This window comes from Dermochelys coriacea, chromosome 3, assembly GCF_009764565.3.
Source record: "Dermochelys coriacea isolate rDerCor1 chromosome 3, rDerCor1.pri.v4, whole genome shotgun sequence".
NCBI classification, from domain to species: Eukaryota; Metazoa; Chordata; order Testudines; family Dermochelyidae; genus Dermochelys; species Dermochelys coriacea.
The window spans coordinates 32370420-32388862 of NC_050070.1; the positions used below are offsets into that span (position 1 = coordinate 32370420).

Below are 18443 nucleotides of genomic sequence, written 5' to 3' on the forward strand. Positions count from 1 at the left end.
TTCCCAAGTTGTGCACTAGTTGCACTGTAGCTTAATGCCAAACTTTAGGTTTTTGGACTGTGTAGAATTTACAGCAAGCACTTTTAAGGTCAGAGGGAGAAATCCTATCACAATTAAAGTCAGTGGAAATTTTGCCATTGACTTTAATAGAACCAGGATTTCACCCTGAGTTTTGCTACTAAGTAGTGATTATGGACTGTGATATTTCCTATTCTATGTATAGAACAATACTGCAGTTACTGCAGATATTCTGAGCCGAAAATGCCAGGGTTTAATAGCACTCATGCTAACTGAATTTTCCCAAAACAGTTTTAAACATTGTAGGATCATCCTGTATCATGCCCCACAATCCGTTGGGAATTGGCTTGTGCTGTTCAGCTCTGCTGTCTTGTATTGCAATTTGGTAGAAAATCCCTGAACAGACATTGCTTCATTTTGATCATAAAGTGCTTCCTGGCTTTTCTTCTAGAACTACTTGCTAGGTCCCCATAATTGTGAAAACAAACAACTGTAGGTCAGGAATGCTCCCTCACTTGAGGCATTGGAGTGAATGTTATATGCATTGTATTGACCATCACATGTTTTTTCTTTCTTTTGAAGAAAGCTACTGGAAGTCCTAGGAACTCCAGTTGTTCCTACATGTTTTTTTGAGAGGTAGGGGGGGTGTTAAGGGGCCGTATTTTCTACAGCATCCACTTGCTTCTCTAAATAATGTTCATCTTGGTCTCATCATGCACTATGTGATTTTGCATTTTTTTTCTTGGTCTCCCTCTATTACTGTGATTACCCCATTCAGTACCTTTATTCTGAAAAGCATCATGTACACCTGTGGCACTGTAGTAATAATTACTACTTCCAGATTGGTTTTTTTTTTAAAATGATCAGCATATTTAATATTCACCTGTCATGTAATTCAGATCACTATCTCCTGAGCTATTCAGAACCATTTAGTCAATGTGTTTAGAACCCATAATCAAAATAAACGTTTGTAGGATTCTTGTGAGACTTTCCTTTAGCTGTCATAAATTTTAGGCCCTTTTTTAAGGCCAGCCACTAAAGGGTAAGATGATCACAAACTAAAAAAAAACACTGGAGCAAGTCTAACAGAGTCTGCTGATAGAGGACAGGGTGACATTCACAGCAATAATTACTGTACATCACATGTTTATAATAGATATAGGGGACATACTATATAATTTCTAAATATGAAAAATAGCTACTTTGTACTTTCAGCAACTGTTTAAGAGAACATTTGAAAAATATTAAATTGCCCAGCTGACTGTCAATTTAAGGCAGTGGTGCCAAAACTTTTCCTGTCGCGCACCCCCATCCCCGTCCCCTTACCAGGAATGGAATCTGTACTCACCCTCCATCCATTACTGCACAGTTGGCTCAGCAGAGGAGCTTGGGCTGAAGGAACGCTGGAGGCGGAACTGGGGATGGGGGAGGAGCCTGGGCTAGCGGCGGAGCTGGCCTGGGGGAGGAGATGGAATGAGAGCAGAGCTGGGGTCGAGGGGGGCTGGAGCTGGGATGGGGGCAGAGCAGGGCTAGGTGTCACTCCCTCCCTCCCTGCCCCCCATGGGAGTTGGCTTGGGCCTGGACACGAGCCCCCTGGAACATTCCTAAGTGCCCTTCCCTCCCCCCACCCCCCAGTTTGGGGCCACTGATTTAAGGGCTGGAACTGTTGGGTTTTAGCTATAGATCGCTTTTAAATGAGGAAAGAGCCAAAAATAATCTAACACTCCTGAAATATTTCTTCAGTTAGCTTTAAAAACAGAAATTTATTAATTTTAGAAAAAACAACATTTAACCTCTCATAAAAATGGCATATAATGAGAAAAAGCAAATAAATCCTTACATTTCTATTATTATATTATACTGGCACTACAGAGTGCTTGTTATATTAGGGTCTGTTCCTCAGAGGACCTCATATTCCACAATTCCCACTGATTTCAGTGAGTGTATCAGGGTGGTCAGCATCTCTTAGAAACAAGTTGTAAGCCATTGAAACAGTTATATTCTGCAGGGTTGAAAGTATTCATTAACTCTTTGATGCCTTGGATTGTAAAAAAATTTGCTTTCTGAGAAAATCCAGCTGCTAAACAAGAATAATGTAGGCTTGGTCATAATGCGTGGATTTTGAATCTATTCACTTATATTTTAAGTACAAGTCACTTTTAAAGTGCTTTGTATGCTAACCTTTTTAATTTTTTATCTGAGAAATACAGGCGCATTTGATTTTTGTGGCCCTTTGCCAAAAGATTATCATCATTTACATAAATATCCCTTTCAACAGAATAGTTTAAATGTATTGAGTTCAGAAGGTTAGAATAGAGACTTCAATCTGTAGCCCAGCAGTGGGCTATTGGCTTCTGAACAGTAGCATTGTTCATCATATTCAGAACACTGTTCACATTGAGGCTTAAGCAGAGCTGGTATTAAAATTCATCTAATTTGTTTCATGTGACTCGTCAGCTGTGTTTTTTATTTAACTCTCTATAGCCTTTTCTTTGGGCATTTTTGTTTTGTAATTTTAAAAAGTACTGAAATGGATACGCCACTTTAACTGTTTAATGGGACCATTTTATGGTTTGTCAGTTGTCACAATATGTTAAAATGTCCCATTAGTTTATTATGATTTTTGTGCTTCTTTAAAAGAGGCCACTTCTGTTTTATGTTTCTGAATATATTTGATTAGCTGCATCAAACCAGTCTTTTAAATTCAGTTTTAGTGGAATTTGCGTGTAAGATTCAATAGAAGCTTGGTGCATTGAGGAACTTAAATAATTTTTATTTTATTTGCAAGTTTGTACTTTATATTTGTTGTCAGATGCCTCTGCAGAGATTAAAGCATGAGCGTAAACCCTAGCTTTATTTTGATACTGCCTCCGACCTTCTAATTTTTTCCTCCTTTTCTAGCACACAGTCTCTGTAGCTAACAGTCACCTCAACCATGATTTTTTTTTTTTCTTGAACCTGATTGAGAAGTGAGTGGTTGTACCTGGCTTGTCCAGTGAAATTTCCAATCTCCAATATTGTAGCTCAGTTCATTGATTCTATATCACTCCTAAAAATTTAACACTGATTTATCTACTGAGGTCATGATCTTGCAGAGATGTACATACATGCTGAACTTTTTACTTATTTATTCAGGAAGTTTTAACAAGTTAACAAATCCTTGCCATGTAAATATCAGATACAAAACAACTGTTACAAGAGTTAACTTTTATATAGAGAAACATTATACAGGAATACGGTCATCAGGTCTTTCTGTTTCTGTTAAGGATTTTACCATATTGCATAATGAGCATTATTACAACAGTTATAATATGTCTAAGGGGACTCGGACCTCTGCGGGGTGGTGGGGCACTTCACTACACCCTCTCTGCTGGGTTGGGGAATACTCAGTCTATGGCCCAGACCTTCAGGCAGGGATTGAGCAAATAGTTCAATATATGCCCGGGCCCAGGGTTAGGGCGGGACCAGCAAACAAACAGTGAGAAGCTCAGGCCCTCTGGTAGGGCCTGAGCAAATAGTTTAACAGCAAACCCCTGGCTCTGAGCGACCAGGGAGAGGGGGAGACTGCCACCTGCGAGGTAGGTGGCAGGGGGGGATGCAGGCTCACCCACTCCACTGCATCCCAGCCTGGGGCCTTAGCCGCGGCAGAAGACCCGCTGCTGTGTCAGTGGGGATCCTGGCCGCAACACACTGACATTGGCAGTGCTGCAGCCAGACTAGGGTCAGATAGTCCGGGCTACTTTCGGACTCCCCCTCATAGGGTACCTGGGTCAGGGTGGTGTCCTTGGAGGGTTCCACCACCATGGGTTCCTCCGGGTAGCTGGCAAGGGGTAGGCTTGGCAGCTCCTCTGGGTAGGTGGCGACAGGTAAGCTTGGCAGCTCCTCTGTGCACTGGTTGGCATTAGGCATTGGCTGGTCCAGCCAGTTCTCGGGTTGGCCCTGAATTGCCGGAGTCTCCCAAACCAGAGCCAGGCCACAGGCGTCTGGCCTCTCCAGCGGCTGCAGCCCAAGTGAGCTCTGGGGTTGGGCTTTTATACTTCCTGTCCTGCGTCTTGACCTCTGGGGGGTGGGTGCAGGATCCACTGGCTCTGCCCACTTTGGTGTCCAGGGAAGTTCTTCCCTCTGTGGGCTGGTGGGGCACCACACTGCCTCGCAGAATGTCATTTCTAGAAATGTTATTAAATTGAGTGAAATACATGCTGAATTTTATGCACAGTGAGTGGTTCTACTGGAGTCAATAGAATTCTCACAGTTAAGCAGCAAAACTAAAGTGCTTCGTATAAAGTTAAGCACCTGAGTAAGGCTTTGCAGGATTGGGGCCTTAATATAAATATTAACATTTTAGAAGCTTTATTATACTCATTTTAAGTATTTTTAAAAATGTATGATGTCCATTGCAGTTCACTGCAAAAATAAATAGTATGTTGTATTGAAATGCGTTTTAAATTTTTGCCTTTCTTATTATGCATGTATATATTCCAATATTAGTGGTGTTACTATGGCTATGATTCTGGCAGCATTTCTGTAATAAACCCTTTTCAAGTATAATCAGCTGTAAAAGTTGCCTGTGGAATAAAACTTTGATACAAAATTCTAAAATGAATCATAAAAATAAAAGATATCTTTCAGCTAATGATATAACCTGAAACTCATTGGACATAGTTAAAGTGACTTAGTAAGAAATTTAAAAATACTTTAAGTTAAATATTAAATATTTTTCCTTCAGACATATACCAGTGTATGTGTAATACCAGAGACTATTAGTATGTTGTTGGGCAGAGCCACCAGTTAGCTAGCTGTGTCATGCATAGTTGGTATAGACTATTGAGAACGTGCTGGTTTTTTAGAGACAGTGTGAATTAAGGATGGAGAGAGAACCCTTAATCATAAAACTTCTCAGTTGGTTACCAAGATTAGAATGGATGTTTAAGCTTAATGCTTCCAGATATTTTCCTCATCCTATTTTAGGTATTATAACATTATCCATATGTAGGTTATTGCATTCTACATGTAGTGCTTGTCATGTCACAGTGGAGAACTATCTGAAACACTGGATTTTTCTTAAAAAGTAATGCCAAATCAAACTGTCTGCAGAAAATGCAGACGTACTCTAACTTCTGCATGTCAATTCTGTGCCCCAAAGGATTTGGTGCCATGGATGTGATAGTATGTACTGGGGCAACATTTGAAATGGAAAGATTACTTTCTGATAAATTTGACTTATTTGAAGTTTACCTGTCTGGTGTTTGTTTTCTTTAGAATTTCAAAGAATATTCCAACAAGTAAAGATGTTGAACCTCTGCTTGAAATTGATGGGGACATACGGAATTTTGAAGTATTTTTATCTTCACGGACACCAGTTCTTATAGCACGTGATGTAAAAACCTTTTTGCCGTGTACTGTAAACTTAGATCCAAAGCTACGAGAAATCATTGCAGGTGAGTATGTTTTCAGATAAAATGAAAATGGAAAATTGTATTATAATTTTCTTCATTATAGATGTTGTTACTGCTTGGAACACTCACTACCTCTGAGTTAGTAGATTTGTAGCATTTGTGTCCAGAGGGATTATTAGCTCATCTAGTCTGATGATCATACGCCATTAGATTTCACCCAATGATCTCAGCATTGAGACCAATAACTTGTGTTTGACTAAAGCATATATTCCATAAAGTCATCAAAATCTTGATTTGAAGATATCAGGAGGTGGAGAATCCACCACTTCCCTTGGAAGCTTGTTCCAGTGATTAATCACTCTCAGTGTTTAAAAATGCATGCCTTATTTCCAGTTTGAATTTGCTTCAACTTCCAGCCATTGGTTCTTGTGTTATGCCTTTCTCCACTAGGTTAAAGAGCCCTTTAGTACCCAGGATTTTTTTTTCCTCATGAAAATACTTGTACACAAATCAAGTCACCTCACAAGCTAAACAGACTGAGTTCTTTATGGGAATGTCTACACTGCAATTAGACACCTGCGGCTGGCCCATATCAGCTGACTAAGGCTTGGGCTAAAGGTCTGTTTAACTGTGGTGTAGACATCCGGGCTCAGGATGGGGCCTGGTCTATAGGACCCTGTGAGGTGGGAGGGTCCCAGAGCTCAGGCTGGAGCCCTAGGTCCAACTTCTACACCTCAGTTAAACAGCCCCATAGCCCAAGCCCCCCATGAGTTCGAGTCAGCTGGCATGGGCCAGCCGCAGGTGTCCAATTGCAGTGTAGACACACCCTAAGTCTTTCACTGTAAGGCATTAACTCCAACCCTCAAATTACTTTGTGGGTTTTTTCTGCACACTTTCCAGTTTTTCAATATGCTTTTTAAAATGTAGACCCCAGAACTTCAGACAGTATTCCAGTATAGCTCTCACCAATGCCCTATACGGAGATAAAATCACCTGCTTACTCCTACTTACTGCTTCCCTGTTTGTACATTCAAGGATCAATTACATTCACTCTTCTTGCCAGAGCATAGCACTGGGAGCTCATGTTGAATTGCTTGTCCACTGTGACTCCTAAGTCTTTTTCAGAGTCACTGCTTTCCAGGATACAATCTGCCATTCTGTAGGTAAGGTCTGCGTTCCTTGTTCCTAGATATGTAACTTTTCATTTCCCTATATTATATAAATTGTATTATTTTTGAATGCGCTCAACTTACCAGGTGATCCAAATCACTCTGTATGACTGCCCTGTCCTGATCATGGTTTACCATTCTGCCAGCCTTTGTGTCATCCACATATTTTATCATCAGTGACTTTTATATTTACTTCCAGATCATTGATAAAAATGGTGGATAGCATCGGGCTTAATACCAATACCTGTGGAACCCCATTTGAAAGACCCACATTCTGAATGGCAGTAAATTTTTGAGTTTTGCCAGTTAGCCAGTTCTTAATTCATTTAACATGTCCTTTGCTCTAATTGTATAGTGACAATTTTTTAATCAGAATCTCATGCAGTACTAAGTCAAGCATTTGAAAGTCCAAGTATATTAAATCTACTCAGTTACCTTTATCAACAAAATTGTAATCTCATCGAAGAATGAAAATAATTTGTTTGACAAGACCTATTTTCCATAAAACCATGTTGACTGGCATTAATTATATTCCTGTCCTTTAATTCTTGCTTATTTGAATCCCATATCAGCTTTTCCATTATATTGCCTAGGATTGATGTCAGGCTAACCAACCTATAGTTATGGGCTGTCTTCGTTGCTCTTTTTTGACTATTGGCACAAAAATAGCTCTCTTCCAGTCTTCTGGAATTTCCCTGGTATTCCAAGATTTATTGAAAATAAATATAAATTGGCCAGAGATCTCCTCAGCCAACTCTTTTAAGACTCTTGGGTGAATGTTATCCAAGCCTGCTAAATGTTTATTCCTAGTAGATGTTTAACATCCTCGTTAATTACTAATGGTCTGGAAGGTACTTCATTATCTTCATGTGATACATGCATGTCATCCTGCTTCTTTCCAAATACAGAACAGAAATATTATATTTATTGAACATATCTACCTTTTCTATATCAGTATTAACAGTTTTACTGTCTCCATCTTGTAATAGACTTTATGCTATTTCTAGGGTCTCTTTTGTTTCTAATTGTGATAGAGTGCTAGGTATAAAGGCCTGAGTCAGCACTCTTCAGAGCAGCCCCAATCAGGCAAAGCAGATTGGAGCTAACTGTGCAAAGCTGTGCCTAATTTGTGGGTGGGACAGGGCAGAAAGGCCAATTAAACCATTAGCCAAGGCCAATTAAACCATTAGCCAAGAGCCCAAAGAGAGATTGCTCTCTCTTTGCTTGGGAAAGGTCTTATGTATGCTGTGAAGGTGGTGGGATGCAAATGTACATAAACTGCACAGGGTGTTGAACCAGCAAAAGGATCTCCGTGTAATTTGTGGACTGAGACAGAAGCAGGACCAAGGTGATCCTGTTACATGTGGGGACTTGTCCGGGACCTGAGCCAATGCAAGGGTTTGGCAGCCTGGCCAATGGAGGAGACCTGCAATGGCTGGTAAAACATGAGGAGATGCAGAAGACTCTACAACAATCCCACCACCTGGAGAGAGAGGCTTTTCTTGTCTGGCAGGCAAAGCAGCAGAGAAGCCTGCAAATTTCATAAGAGAACAAGCCAACATCCAGCAGCAGCTCCTAGAGAAGGTGATAAGTCCCCCGGTGGGGGATGGCCCGAACACAGAGTCTTGGACTATGTAAAATGGGCCCTGCAGATGACCCAGATGCATTCCTTGGCTCTTTTCAGAGGGTAGCCATGGGTGCTGGATGGGATAGGGCAACTTGGGCCCTGCAGTTGTCTCCCTATCTGTTGGGAGAAGCCCAAATAGCCTATATAGCCCTGAATGAAGAACAGGTCAGAAAATATGAGACATGAGGGCAGCCATCCTGGATCGGGTGGGGCTGTCTACTGAGAAGTACTACCAAAAGTTCAGATTAGCAAGGGGGACAGGAGGTTTACGGCCCCGGGCCTTTGCCCAAAAGTTGGTGGACTGGGCCACCCACTGGTTAAGACCAGATACCCAAACGGTGGTGGAAATAATGGGTGCTCTGGTATTACAGCAGTTCTTTCAGGGCCTCCCCAAGACCATATGAGTGTGGGTGAGGCGACATCAAACTGGCATAGTGGATGCTGCCGTGAAACTAACAGGGGAGTATGCAGAGACAGACTTTCCCAGGAAAGATGGATGGCCATATAAGGGTCCAGAGCTGGGGAGGATGGCTAGAGAATCCACAGCAGGAAGGGGCATGAACAGGAAGAAGGAAGAACCCTGAGGAGTTCCAGCTGGGGCTTGGCCCCTTATTTGCTACCAATGTGGGCACAAGAAATGGGACTGCCCATACATAGATTGTGGCTGGGCCAAGGCTGGAGGGAAGAAAAAGGGGCAAAAACTGTCCACCATTTTGGTGATGGTGGGGAGGAAACCCCAGAGGGGCCTTGTGGATACAGTCTCAGTTTGCTCTCTGGTCTGGAGGGAGCTGGTGAAACCTCACTGGAAGACTCCAGGAACAACTATGGACATAGAGTGTGTCCATAGCGATAAGCGGCATTGCCCCATAGCCCAGGTGTTCCTGGAGGTGCCGGGGAGATTGTGGTGGGAACAGAATGGGGTAATGGAGGGGCTGCCTTATCTAGTTGTCGTGGGCACGGACTGGATTCCCTTCCCACGGGAAAGCGAGGTGGTGGGAGGAATCTCATGTTAGGAAAAGGAAAACCAGGGTGGAGACAGGGAAGGAACCCCAAAAAGGAAACACAAAAGATCCCTAGACAACAAAGCCTGAGTCAGGAGGACAAGAAATGTCCCCAGGGATGTAAGAAAGGAGGTACTGGGGAGACAGACAACCCAAACTCCTTAGCAGAGGTAAGGGGGCCAAAGGAGCTCCATGCAAGTCAACCCTCTAGGAGACTTGAGGGAACCTGGGGCTTAGATTTTTCCAGATATCTTCAGTTTCCCATATCAATTTTCTACACTTCGTAACTTCTAATTTATATTGTTTGCTATCTATTTTCCCCTTTTTCCATTTGTTATACATTGTTTTTTTGTTTTATTTCTAATTGCTGCCTTCACTTCACCACTGAATCAGTATGGACAGCTATCCTTTTTTGTGATTGTGGTATTTTGGCCATCTGATGAACCCTTCCTAAAAAACTCCCAACTTTCATTCACATTTTTTTGTCAAAATATTTACTCTTAATCAATTTATCTCATAATATTCCTCGGCTTTGGGAAACTGGCCGTTTTGAAGCATCAAGTATGTATGTTACTGGTTGGGACTGTCCTCTGTTTCTCCATATTGGATGAAATCAGGTCATGATTATTGCTTCTTAGAAGGCCATCAACTTGCAGGCCAGTGTTTAATTCATATTTATCCATCATAATGAGGTCCAAAATAGAGTTATTTTGCATTGGGTACAATACTCCGTGTTAGAAAAGTTGCTGTACTCCAGTGGTCCCAAAACTGTGGGGTGCTCCCCCCATGGAATGTTCAGAAGGGGTGTGGGGGGCCTGGGCCAGCCCCATAGGGGGCAGGGAGGGAGTGCCACCCACCCCCGTTCCGCTTCAAGCTCTGCCATGGCTCTGGGTCCCGGCTGCGGCTCTGCTCACAGCCCCAGCCTTGGCCCCCCGCCCGCAGCTACCACTGTCAGCCTCAGCTGCAGACCCTTGCTCCAGTCCTGCCTCCACTTCCGGCTCCATCCTCGCCCCCAGCCTCAGCCCCTGGTCATGACTCTATTCCTGGACCCAGACCCATCCCCAGCTTTGGCCCTCTTACCCCAGGCTGTGTGTCTCCCCGACCATCCTGAGCCATGTCCCCACTCCCAGCCCAGCCCTGGCTGGGTGGGGGGCAAAGGGGAGGTGCAGACAAGGTAAAGGGGTGGAAGGTGACTGTGAAAAGTTTGAGGAACACTGCTCTACTCCTTTTCCAAAGTCTACTAAGCTTCATTTACTCAGGAAAAGAATGTGTTCACTGATCAACAGCATATAATTTCCACATTTTGCTTGTGACTGAAGAAGATGGAAAGTCATGTTTTTATCTACATACTGGTAGATACTGTTAATATGTCTGAAGGAAAATGTACTAGTGAGTCTTGGTATTAAGTTATCCTGGACTGTTATAACTGACATAAAGAATCCATGCCAGGACACTGGTAAAGAAGAATCTAGGGCTGTGGGCAGGAAAGTAGGCCTCCTACCCTATGGCAGCGGGGCAGCAACCCTCCCTTGTTCGGAATCCTACAAAAATGGTAATGAAATCCTTTGTCATTTTTCACTGGCATTTCTGATGAAAAAAACAGTAGAAATTAATAATTCACGTTTTTTCTAGAGTTTGATTATCAGGAGTATTGGGCTTTGTTGCCTTTGAATGTTGAATTAATATAATATCTAATATAATGTCTAATATCCATTGATGCATCTAACTACCATAAACTTATCTAATTCTTTTTTGAACACAGTTACACTTTTGACTGTTACAGCATTCCCTAGCAACGAGTTCCACAGTTTGACTGTGCGTTGTATGAAGAAGTACTTTCTTTTGTTTATTTTAAACCTGTTGCCTATTAATTTCATTGGATCACCTTGGTTATTGTGTTTTGTGAAGATGTAAATAACACTTCCTTATTTACTTTCTCCACATCATTTGTGATTTTATAGACTTCTGTCATATCCCTCCCTCCGCCCCCCAGTTGTCTTTCCTAAATGGAATAGTTCCAGTCTTTTTAATCTTTCCTTGTATGGAAACTGTTCCATACCTCTAATAATTTTGTTGCCCTTTTCTGTACTTTTTCCAATTCTAATATTTTTTTTGAGATGGGGCAAGCAGAACTGCAAACACTATTCAATGTGTGGGCGTACCATGCCTTTATATAATGGCATTATTATATTCTTGGTCTTATTATTTATCCATTTCCTAATAGTTCCTAACACTTTGATAGCTTTTCTGACTGCCGCTGTACAATGATTCCAAGATCTCTTTCTTGAGTGGTAACAGCTAATTTAGAACCCATCATTTTGTATGGCTAGTTGGCATTATGTTTTCCAACGCTAATTACTTTGCATTTATTAACATTGAATTTCACCTGCCGTTTTGTTGCCCAGTCTCCCAGTTTTGTGAGATGCCTTTGTAACTCTTTGTAATCAGCTTTGGACTTAACTATCTTGATTAATTTTGTGTCATCTGCAAACTTTATCCTTTCAGTGTTTACCTGTTTCCCCAGATCAGTTTATGATTCTGCTATTTACCTCTCTCTGTGAAAACTGACCATTCCTTTGTTTCCTATCTTTTAACTAATTATTGATCCATGAGAGGACCTTTCCTCTTATCTCATGACTGCTTAGCTTGCTTAAGAGTCTTTGGTGAGAGACCTTGTGAAAAGTTTTCTGAAAATTCAGTTACACTATATCCACTGGATCATCCTTTCCCACATATTGTAGACAACCACAAAGAATTCTAATAGATCAGTGAGGCATGATTTCTCTTTACAAAAGCCATATTGATTCTTCCCCAACATATTGTGTTCATCTATGAGTCTGTGATAATTCTGTTCTTTACTATAGTTTCAACCAATTTGCCTGATACTGAAGTTAGTACTGGCCTGTAATTACCAGGACCACCTCTGGAGCATTTTTTAAAAATAGGTGTTAGCTACCCTCCATCATCTGGTACAGAGGCTGATTTAGGTGATAGGTTACTTAGCTACAATTAGTAGTTCTGAAATTCCATATCTAAGTTCTTTCAGAACTCTTGAGTGAATATCATCTGGTCCTGGTGACTTATTACTGTTTAATTTATCGTTTTGTTCCAAAACCACCTCCATTAACACCTCAGTCTGTGACAGTTCCTCAGATTTGTCACTTAAAAAGAATGGCTCAGGTGTGGGAATATCCCTCTCATGCTCTGCAGTGAAGACTGATTCAAAGAACTCACTTAGTTTCTCCGCAGTGTCCTTGTCTTCGCAGAGTGCTCCTTTAGCACCTCGGTCATCCAGTGGCCTCAATGATTGTTTGTCAGGCTTCCGGTTTCTGATATCCTTTTAAAAAAACTTGCTGTTAGTTTTTGTGTGTTTTGCTAGTTCCCCTTCAGATCAATTTTTAAAGAATATCTTTTTGTCTCTAATCACGTTTTACTCTGTTTAGCCAGGGTGGCGTTTTTGGCTCTTTTGCTGTTTTTATTTAGGGTATACATATAGTTTGAGCCTCTATTGTGTTTTTTAAATGTTTCCATGTAGCTTGTAGGCATTTCAGTCTTTTGACCGCTCCTTATAATTTTCATTTAACTAGCCCTCCTTATTTTTAGTGTAGTTCCCCTTTTTGAGGTCACATGCTACTGTGGTGGGATTTTTTGGTATTCCCCTCCCCTCCCCCCAATAAGGATGTTAAGTTTAATTATGTTATGGTTGCTGTCACTGATTCAGCTATATTCCCGTCTTGAACCAGAACCTGTGCATCATTTAGAACTAAATTAGGAATTGTCCCTCCCCTTGTGGATTCCAGGACTAACTGCTCTAAGAAGCATTCATTAATGGTGTCTAGAAATTTTATCTTTGCATCCTGTCCTGAGGTGATATATACCCAGTCAATATGGGGATGGTTGAAATCCCCCTTTTTAGATTTTCAGTTTTTGTAGCCTCTCTAATTTCTCAGCATTTCACAGTCATTATCCTGGTCAGGTAGTCAGTAGTATAATCCTACTGCTATACTCCTGTTGTTCAAGCATGGAATTTCTCTTCATAGAGATTCTATAGTACAGTTTGGTTCATTTTAAGATTTTTACTCTATTTGGCTCTGTGCTTCACTTCCCCACCAGCATGACCTATTCTGTCATTCCATGATAATATTTTTTTATTATCCTGTTATTCTGATGTTTTCTTGATTGGCTTGCCCATTTCTTCAACTGGTTTCTCATACATGACAATCGAAAGCCTTTGGAACTACCCTAAGTCCACTTTTTTTGTTGTTGCATACTTAACTCCAGTGAATTGACAAATAATGAAAGGAACTTAAAACTAAGCACTTCATTGAGTCCCTCTCCTTTCCTCATCTTGTATACATATTTAATGTTTCAGATGTTCGTGCTGCAAGAGATCTAATGAATATTGGAGGATTACCATATCCCACAGTGCCTTTACCTGAGGCAACACCCAGAGCATCATCAGTGTTCAGTCAGCCTTCATCAGTCTGCTCCTCATCCACCTCCTTTAATGGGCCTTTCAATGGTGGAGTTGTTTCACCACAACCTCATAGCAGCTACTACAGTGGCATGACAGGACCTCAGCATCCATTCTATAATCGAGTAAGTAACCAATTAACTATTAAATCACACTTAGCATGATTTAATCTCATAATATTGCAGCTAGTCCTGTAAATGCTTAAAGGAAAAGAAAATAGATAACCCCCCACCACCTAAAAAAACCACCCAATAAAAAGGGACAGGAGAAAATTGCAGGAAAAAATGGTAAAACTTGCAGGGATGGTCACCCATCTACTGCAATCTAATGAAAAAGCATATGGAATATTGAAACAAAAGGGCAAACTGTAGGGAAAATGTCCTTTTAGTTAGAAAAAAGAAAAGGAGTACTTGTGGCACCTTAGCGACTAACAAATTTATTAGAGCATAAGCTTTCGTGAGCTACAGCTCACTTCATCGGATGCATTTGGTGGAAAATACAGAGGGGAGATTGATATACACACACAGAGAACATGAAACAATGGATTTATCATGCACACTGTAAGGAGAGTGATCACTTAAGATAAGCCATCACCAGCAGCGGGAGGGGGAAAGGAGGAAAACCTTTCATGGTGACAAGCAAGGTAGGCTATTTCCAGCAGTTAACAAGAATATCTGAGGAACAGTGGGGTGGGGGGGGGAGAAATAACATGGGGAAATAGTTTTACTTTGTCTAATGACTCATCCATTCCCAGTCTCTCTATTCAAGCCTAAGTTAATTGTATCCAGTTTGCAAATTAATTCCAATTCAGCAGTCTCTCGTTGGAGTCTGTTTTTGAAGCTTTTTTGTTGAAGGATAGCCACTCTCAGGTCTGTAATCGAGTGACCAGAGAGACTGAAGTGTTCTCCAACTGGTTTTTGAATGTTATAATTCTTGACGTCTGATTTGTGTCCATTCATTCTTTTACGTAGAGACTGTCCAGTTTGACCAATGTACATGGGAGAGGGGCATTGTTGGCACATGATGGCATATATCACATTGGTAGATGCACAGGTGAACAAGCCTCTGATAGTGTGGCTGATATGATTAGGCCCTATGATGGTGTCCCTTGAATAGATATGTGGACAGAGTTGGCAACGGGCTTTGTTGCAAGGATAGGTTCCTGGGTTAGTGGTTCTGTTGTGTGGTGTGTGGTTGCTGGTGAGTATTTGCTTCAGATTGGGGGGCTGTCTGTAAACAAGGACTGGCCTGTCTCCCAAGATCTGTGAGAATGATGGGTCGTCCTTCAGGATAGGTTGTAGATCCTTGATGATGCGTTGGAGAGGTTTTAGTTGGGGGCTGAAGGTGATGGCTAGTGGCGTTCTGTTATTTTCTTTGTTGGGCCTGTCCTGTAGTAGGTGACTTCTGGGTACTCTTCTGGCTCTGTCAGTCTGTTTCTTCACTTCAGCGGATGGATATTGTAGTTGTAGGAATGCATGATAGAGATCTTGTAGGTGTTTGTCTCTGTCTGAGAGGTTGGAGCAAATGTGGTTCTATCGTAGAGCTTGGCTGTAGACAATGGATCGTGTGGTATGATCTGGATGAAAGCTAGAGGCATGTAGGTAGAAATAGCGGTCAGTAGGTTTCCGATATAGGGTGGTGTTTATGTGACCATCGCTTATTAGCACCGCAATGTCCAGAAAGTGGATCTCTTGTGTGGACTGGTCCAGGCTGAGGTTGATGGTGGGATGGAAATTGTTGAAATCATGGTGGAATTCCTCAAGGGCTTCTTTTCCATGGGTCCAGATGACGAAGATGTCATCAATGTAGCGCAAGTAGAGTAGAGGCATTAGGGGACGAGAGCTGAGGAAGCGTTGTTCTAAGTCAGCCATAAAAATGTTGGCATACTGTGGGGCCATGCGGGTACCCATCGCAGTGCCGCTGATTTGAAGGTATACAAGTTATGGGTGAGGACAAAGTCACAAAGTTCAGCCACCAGGTTAGCCATGACATTATCGGGGATACTGTTCCTGACGGCTTGTAGTCCATCTTTGTGTGGAATGTTGGTGTAGAGGGCTTCTACATCCAGAGTGGCTAGGATGGTGTTTTTAGGAAGATCACCAATGGATTGTAGTTTCCTCTGGAAGTCAGTGGTGTCTCGAAGATAGCTGGGAGTGCTGGTAACGTAGGGCCTGAGGAGGGAGTCCACGTAGCCAGACAATCCTGCTGTCAGGGTGCCAATGCCTGAGATGATGGGGCATCCAGGATTTCCAGGTTTATGGATCTTGGGTAGCAGATAGAATACCCCAGGTCGGGGTTCTAGGGGTGTTTCTGTGTGGTTTTGTTCTTGTGCTTTTTCAGGGAGTTTCTTGAGCAAATGCTGTAGTTTCTTTTGGTATCTCTCAGTGGGATCAGAGGGTAATGGCTTGTAGAAAGTGGTGTTGGAGAGCTGCCTGGAAACTACAATCCATTGGTGATCTTCCTAAAAACACCATCGTAGCCACTCTGGATGTAGAAGCCCTCTACACCAACATTCCACACAAAGATGGACTACAAGCCGTCAGGAACAGTATCCCCGATAATGTCACGGCTAACCTGGTGGCTGAACTTTGTGACTTTGTCCTCACCCATAACTTGTATACCTTCAAATCAGCGGCACTGCGATGGGTACCCGCATGGCCCCACAGTATGCCAACATTTTTATGGCTGACTTAGAACAACGCTTCCTCAGCTCTCGTCCCCTAATGCCTCTACTCTACTTGCGCTACATTGATGATATCTTCATCATCTGGACCCATGGAAAAGAAGCCCTTGAGGAATTCCACCATGATTTCAACAATTTCCATCCCACCATCAACCTCAGCCTGGACCAGTCCACACAAGAGATCCACTTCCTGGACACTACGGTGCTAATAATCGATGGTCACATAAACACCACCCTATATCGGAAACCTACTGACCGCTATTCCTACCTACATGCCTCTAGCTTTCATCCAGATCATACCACACGATCCATTGTCTACAGCCAAGCTCTACGATAGAACCGCATTTGCTCCAACCCCTCAGACAGAGACAAACACCTACAAGATCTCTATCATGCATTCCTACAACTACAATACCCACCTGCTGAAGTGAAGAAACAGATTGACAGAGCCAGAAGAGTACCCAGAAGTCACCTACTACAGGACAGGCCCAACAAAGAAAATAACAGAACGCCACTAGCCATCACCTTCAGCCCCCAACTAAAATCTCTCCAACGCATCATCGAGGATCTACAACCTATCCTGAAGGACGACTCATCACTCTCACAGATCTTGGGAGACACGCCAGTCCTTGCTTACAGACAGCCCCCCAATCTGAAGCAAATACTCACCCGCAACCACACACCACACAACAGAACCACTAACCCAGGAACCTATCCTTGCAACAAAGCCCGTTGCCAACTCTGTCCACATATCTATTAAGGGGACACCATCATAGGGCCTAATCACATCAGCCACACTATCGGAGGCTCGTTCACCTGCGCATCTACCAATGTGATATATGCCATCATGTGCCAGCAATGCCCCTCTCCCATGTACATTGGTCAAACTGGACAGTCTCTACGTAAAAGAATGAATGGACACAAATCAGACGTCAAGAATTATAACATTCAAAAACCAGTTGGAGAACACTTCAGTCTCTCTGGTCACTCGATTACAGACCTGAGAGTGGCTATCCTTCAACAAAAAAGCTTCAAAAACAGACTCCAACGAGAGATTGCTGAATTGGAATTAATTTGCAAACTGGATACAATTAACTTAGGCTTGAATAGAGACTGGGAATGGATGAGTCATTACACAAAGTAAAACTATTTCCCCATGTTGTTTCTCCCGCCACCCCACACCCCACTGTTCCTCAGATATTCTTGTTAACTGCTGGAAATAGCCTACCTTGCTTGTCACCATGAAAGATTTTCCTCCTTTCCCCCTCCCGCTGCTGGTGATGGCTTATCTTAAGTGATCACTCTCCTTACAGTGTGTATGATAAACCCATTGTTTCATGTTCTCTGTGTGTGTGTATATCAATCTCCCCTCTGTATTTTCCACCAAATGCATCCGATGAAGTGAGCTGTAGCTCACGAAAGCTTATGCTCTAATAAATTTGTTAGTCTCTAAGGTCCACAAGTACTCCTTTTCTTTTTGCGAATACAGACTAACACGGCTGCTACTCTGAAACCTTTAAGTTAGAGACACTATTAAATAGTGGGACACAGCAGGAATTTTTTTGGTGGATGTGTCAGGGTGAGCTTTTTTTTCAATACACAATTACTAATATAGTTAATTTACTCAGGTGCTATCTCAGTATGGCACTGACAAATTGGCCTGAAATCAGAAGATGAAATTCAATAGAGACAAGTGCAAATTACTTCTCACCTAGGAAGAAAAAATCAAATGCAAAACTACAAAATGGGGGAATAACTGGCTAGGCAGTAGTTCTGCTGAAAAGGGTCACAAATTGAATATGAGTCAACATATTCTGGGGAATATTAACAGGTGTGTCATATGCACTGTTGAGGCCTCAGCTGAAATATTGTGTCTAGTTCTGGATACCACCCTCTAAGAAAGATGTGGCCAAATTAGAAAAAGTCCAGAGAAGAGCAACAAAAATGATAAAAGCTTTAGGAAACCTGACCTGTGAGGAAAGGTTAAAAACCTGGGCTTGTTTAGTTTTCAGAAAAGAAGACTGGGGAGAAGGGACACTTGATAAGTCTTCAAATATAATAAGTGCTGTTATAAA

The 18443-nt window shown here is 42.1% G+C and overlaps 1 protein-coding gene across 1 annotated transcript in view; it reads left to right on the plus strand.

Annotated features, from left to right (window-relative positions):
* The window catches only part of KIDINS220 (kinase D interacting substrate 220), a 162679-nt gene that overhangs the window by 111299 nt on the left and 32937 nt on the right, over positions 1-18443 (plus strand). Inside the window, 2 exon segments of the mRNA XM_038396468.2 lie at positions 5278-5456; positions 13584-13810. Coding sequence (XP_038252396.1) covers positions 5278-5456; positions 13584-13810 — 406 coding nt within the window.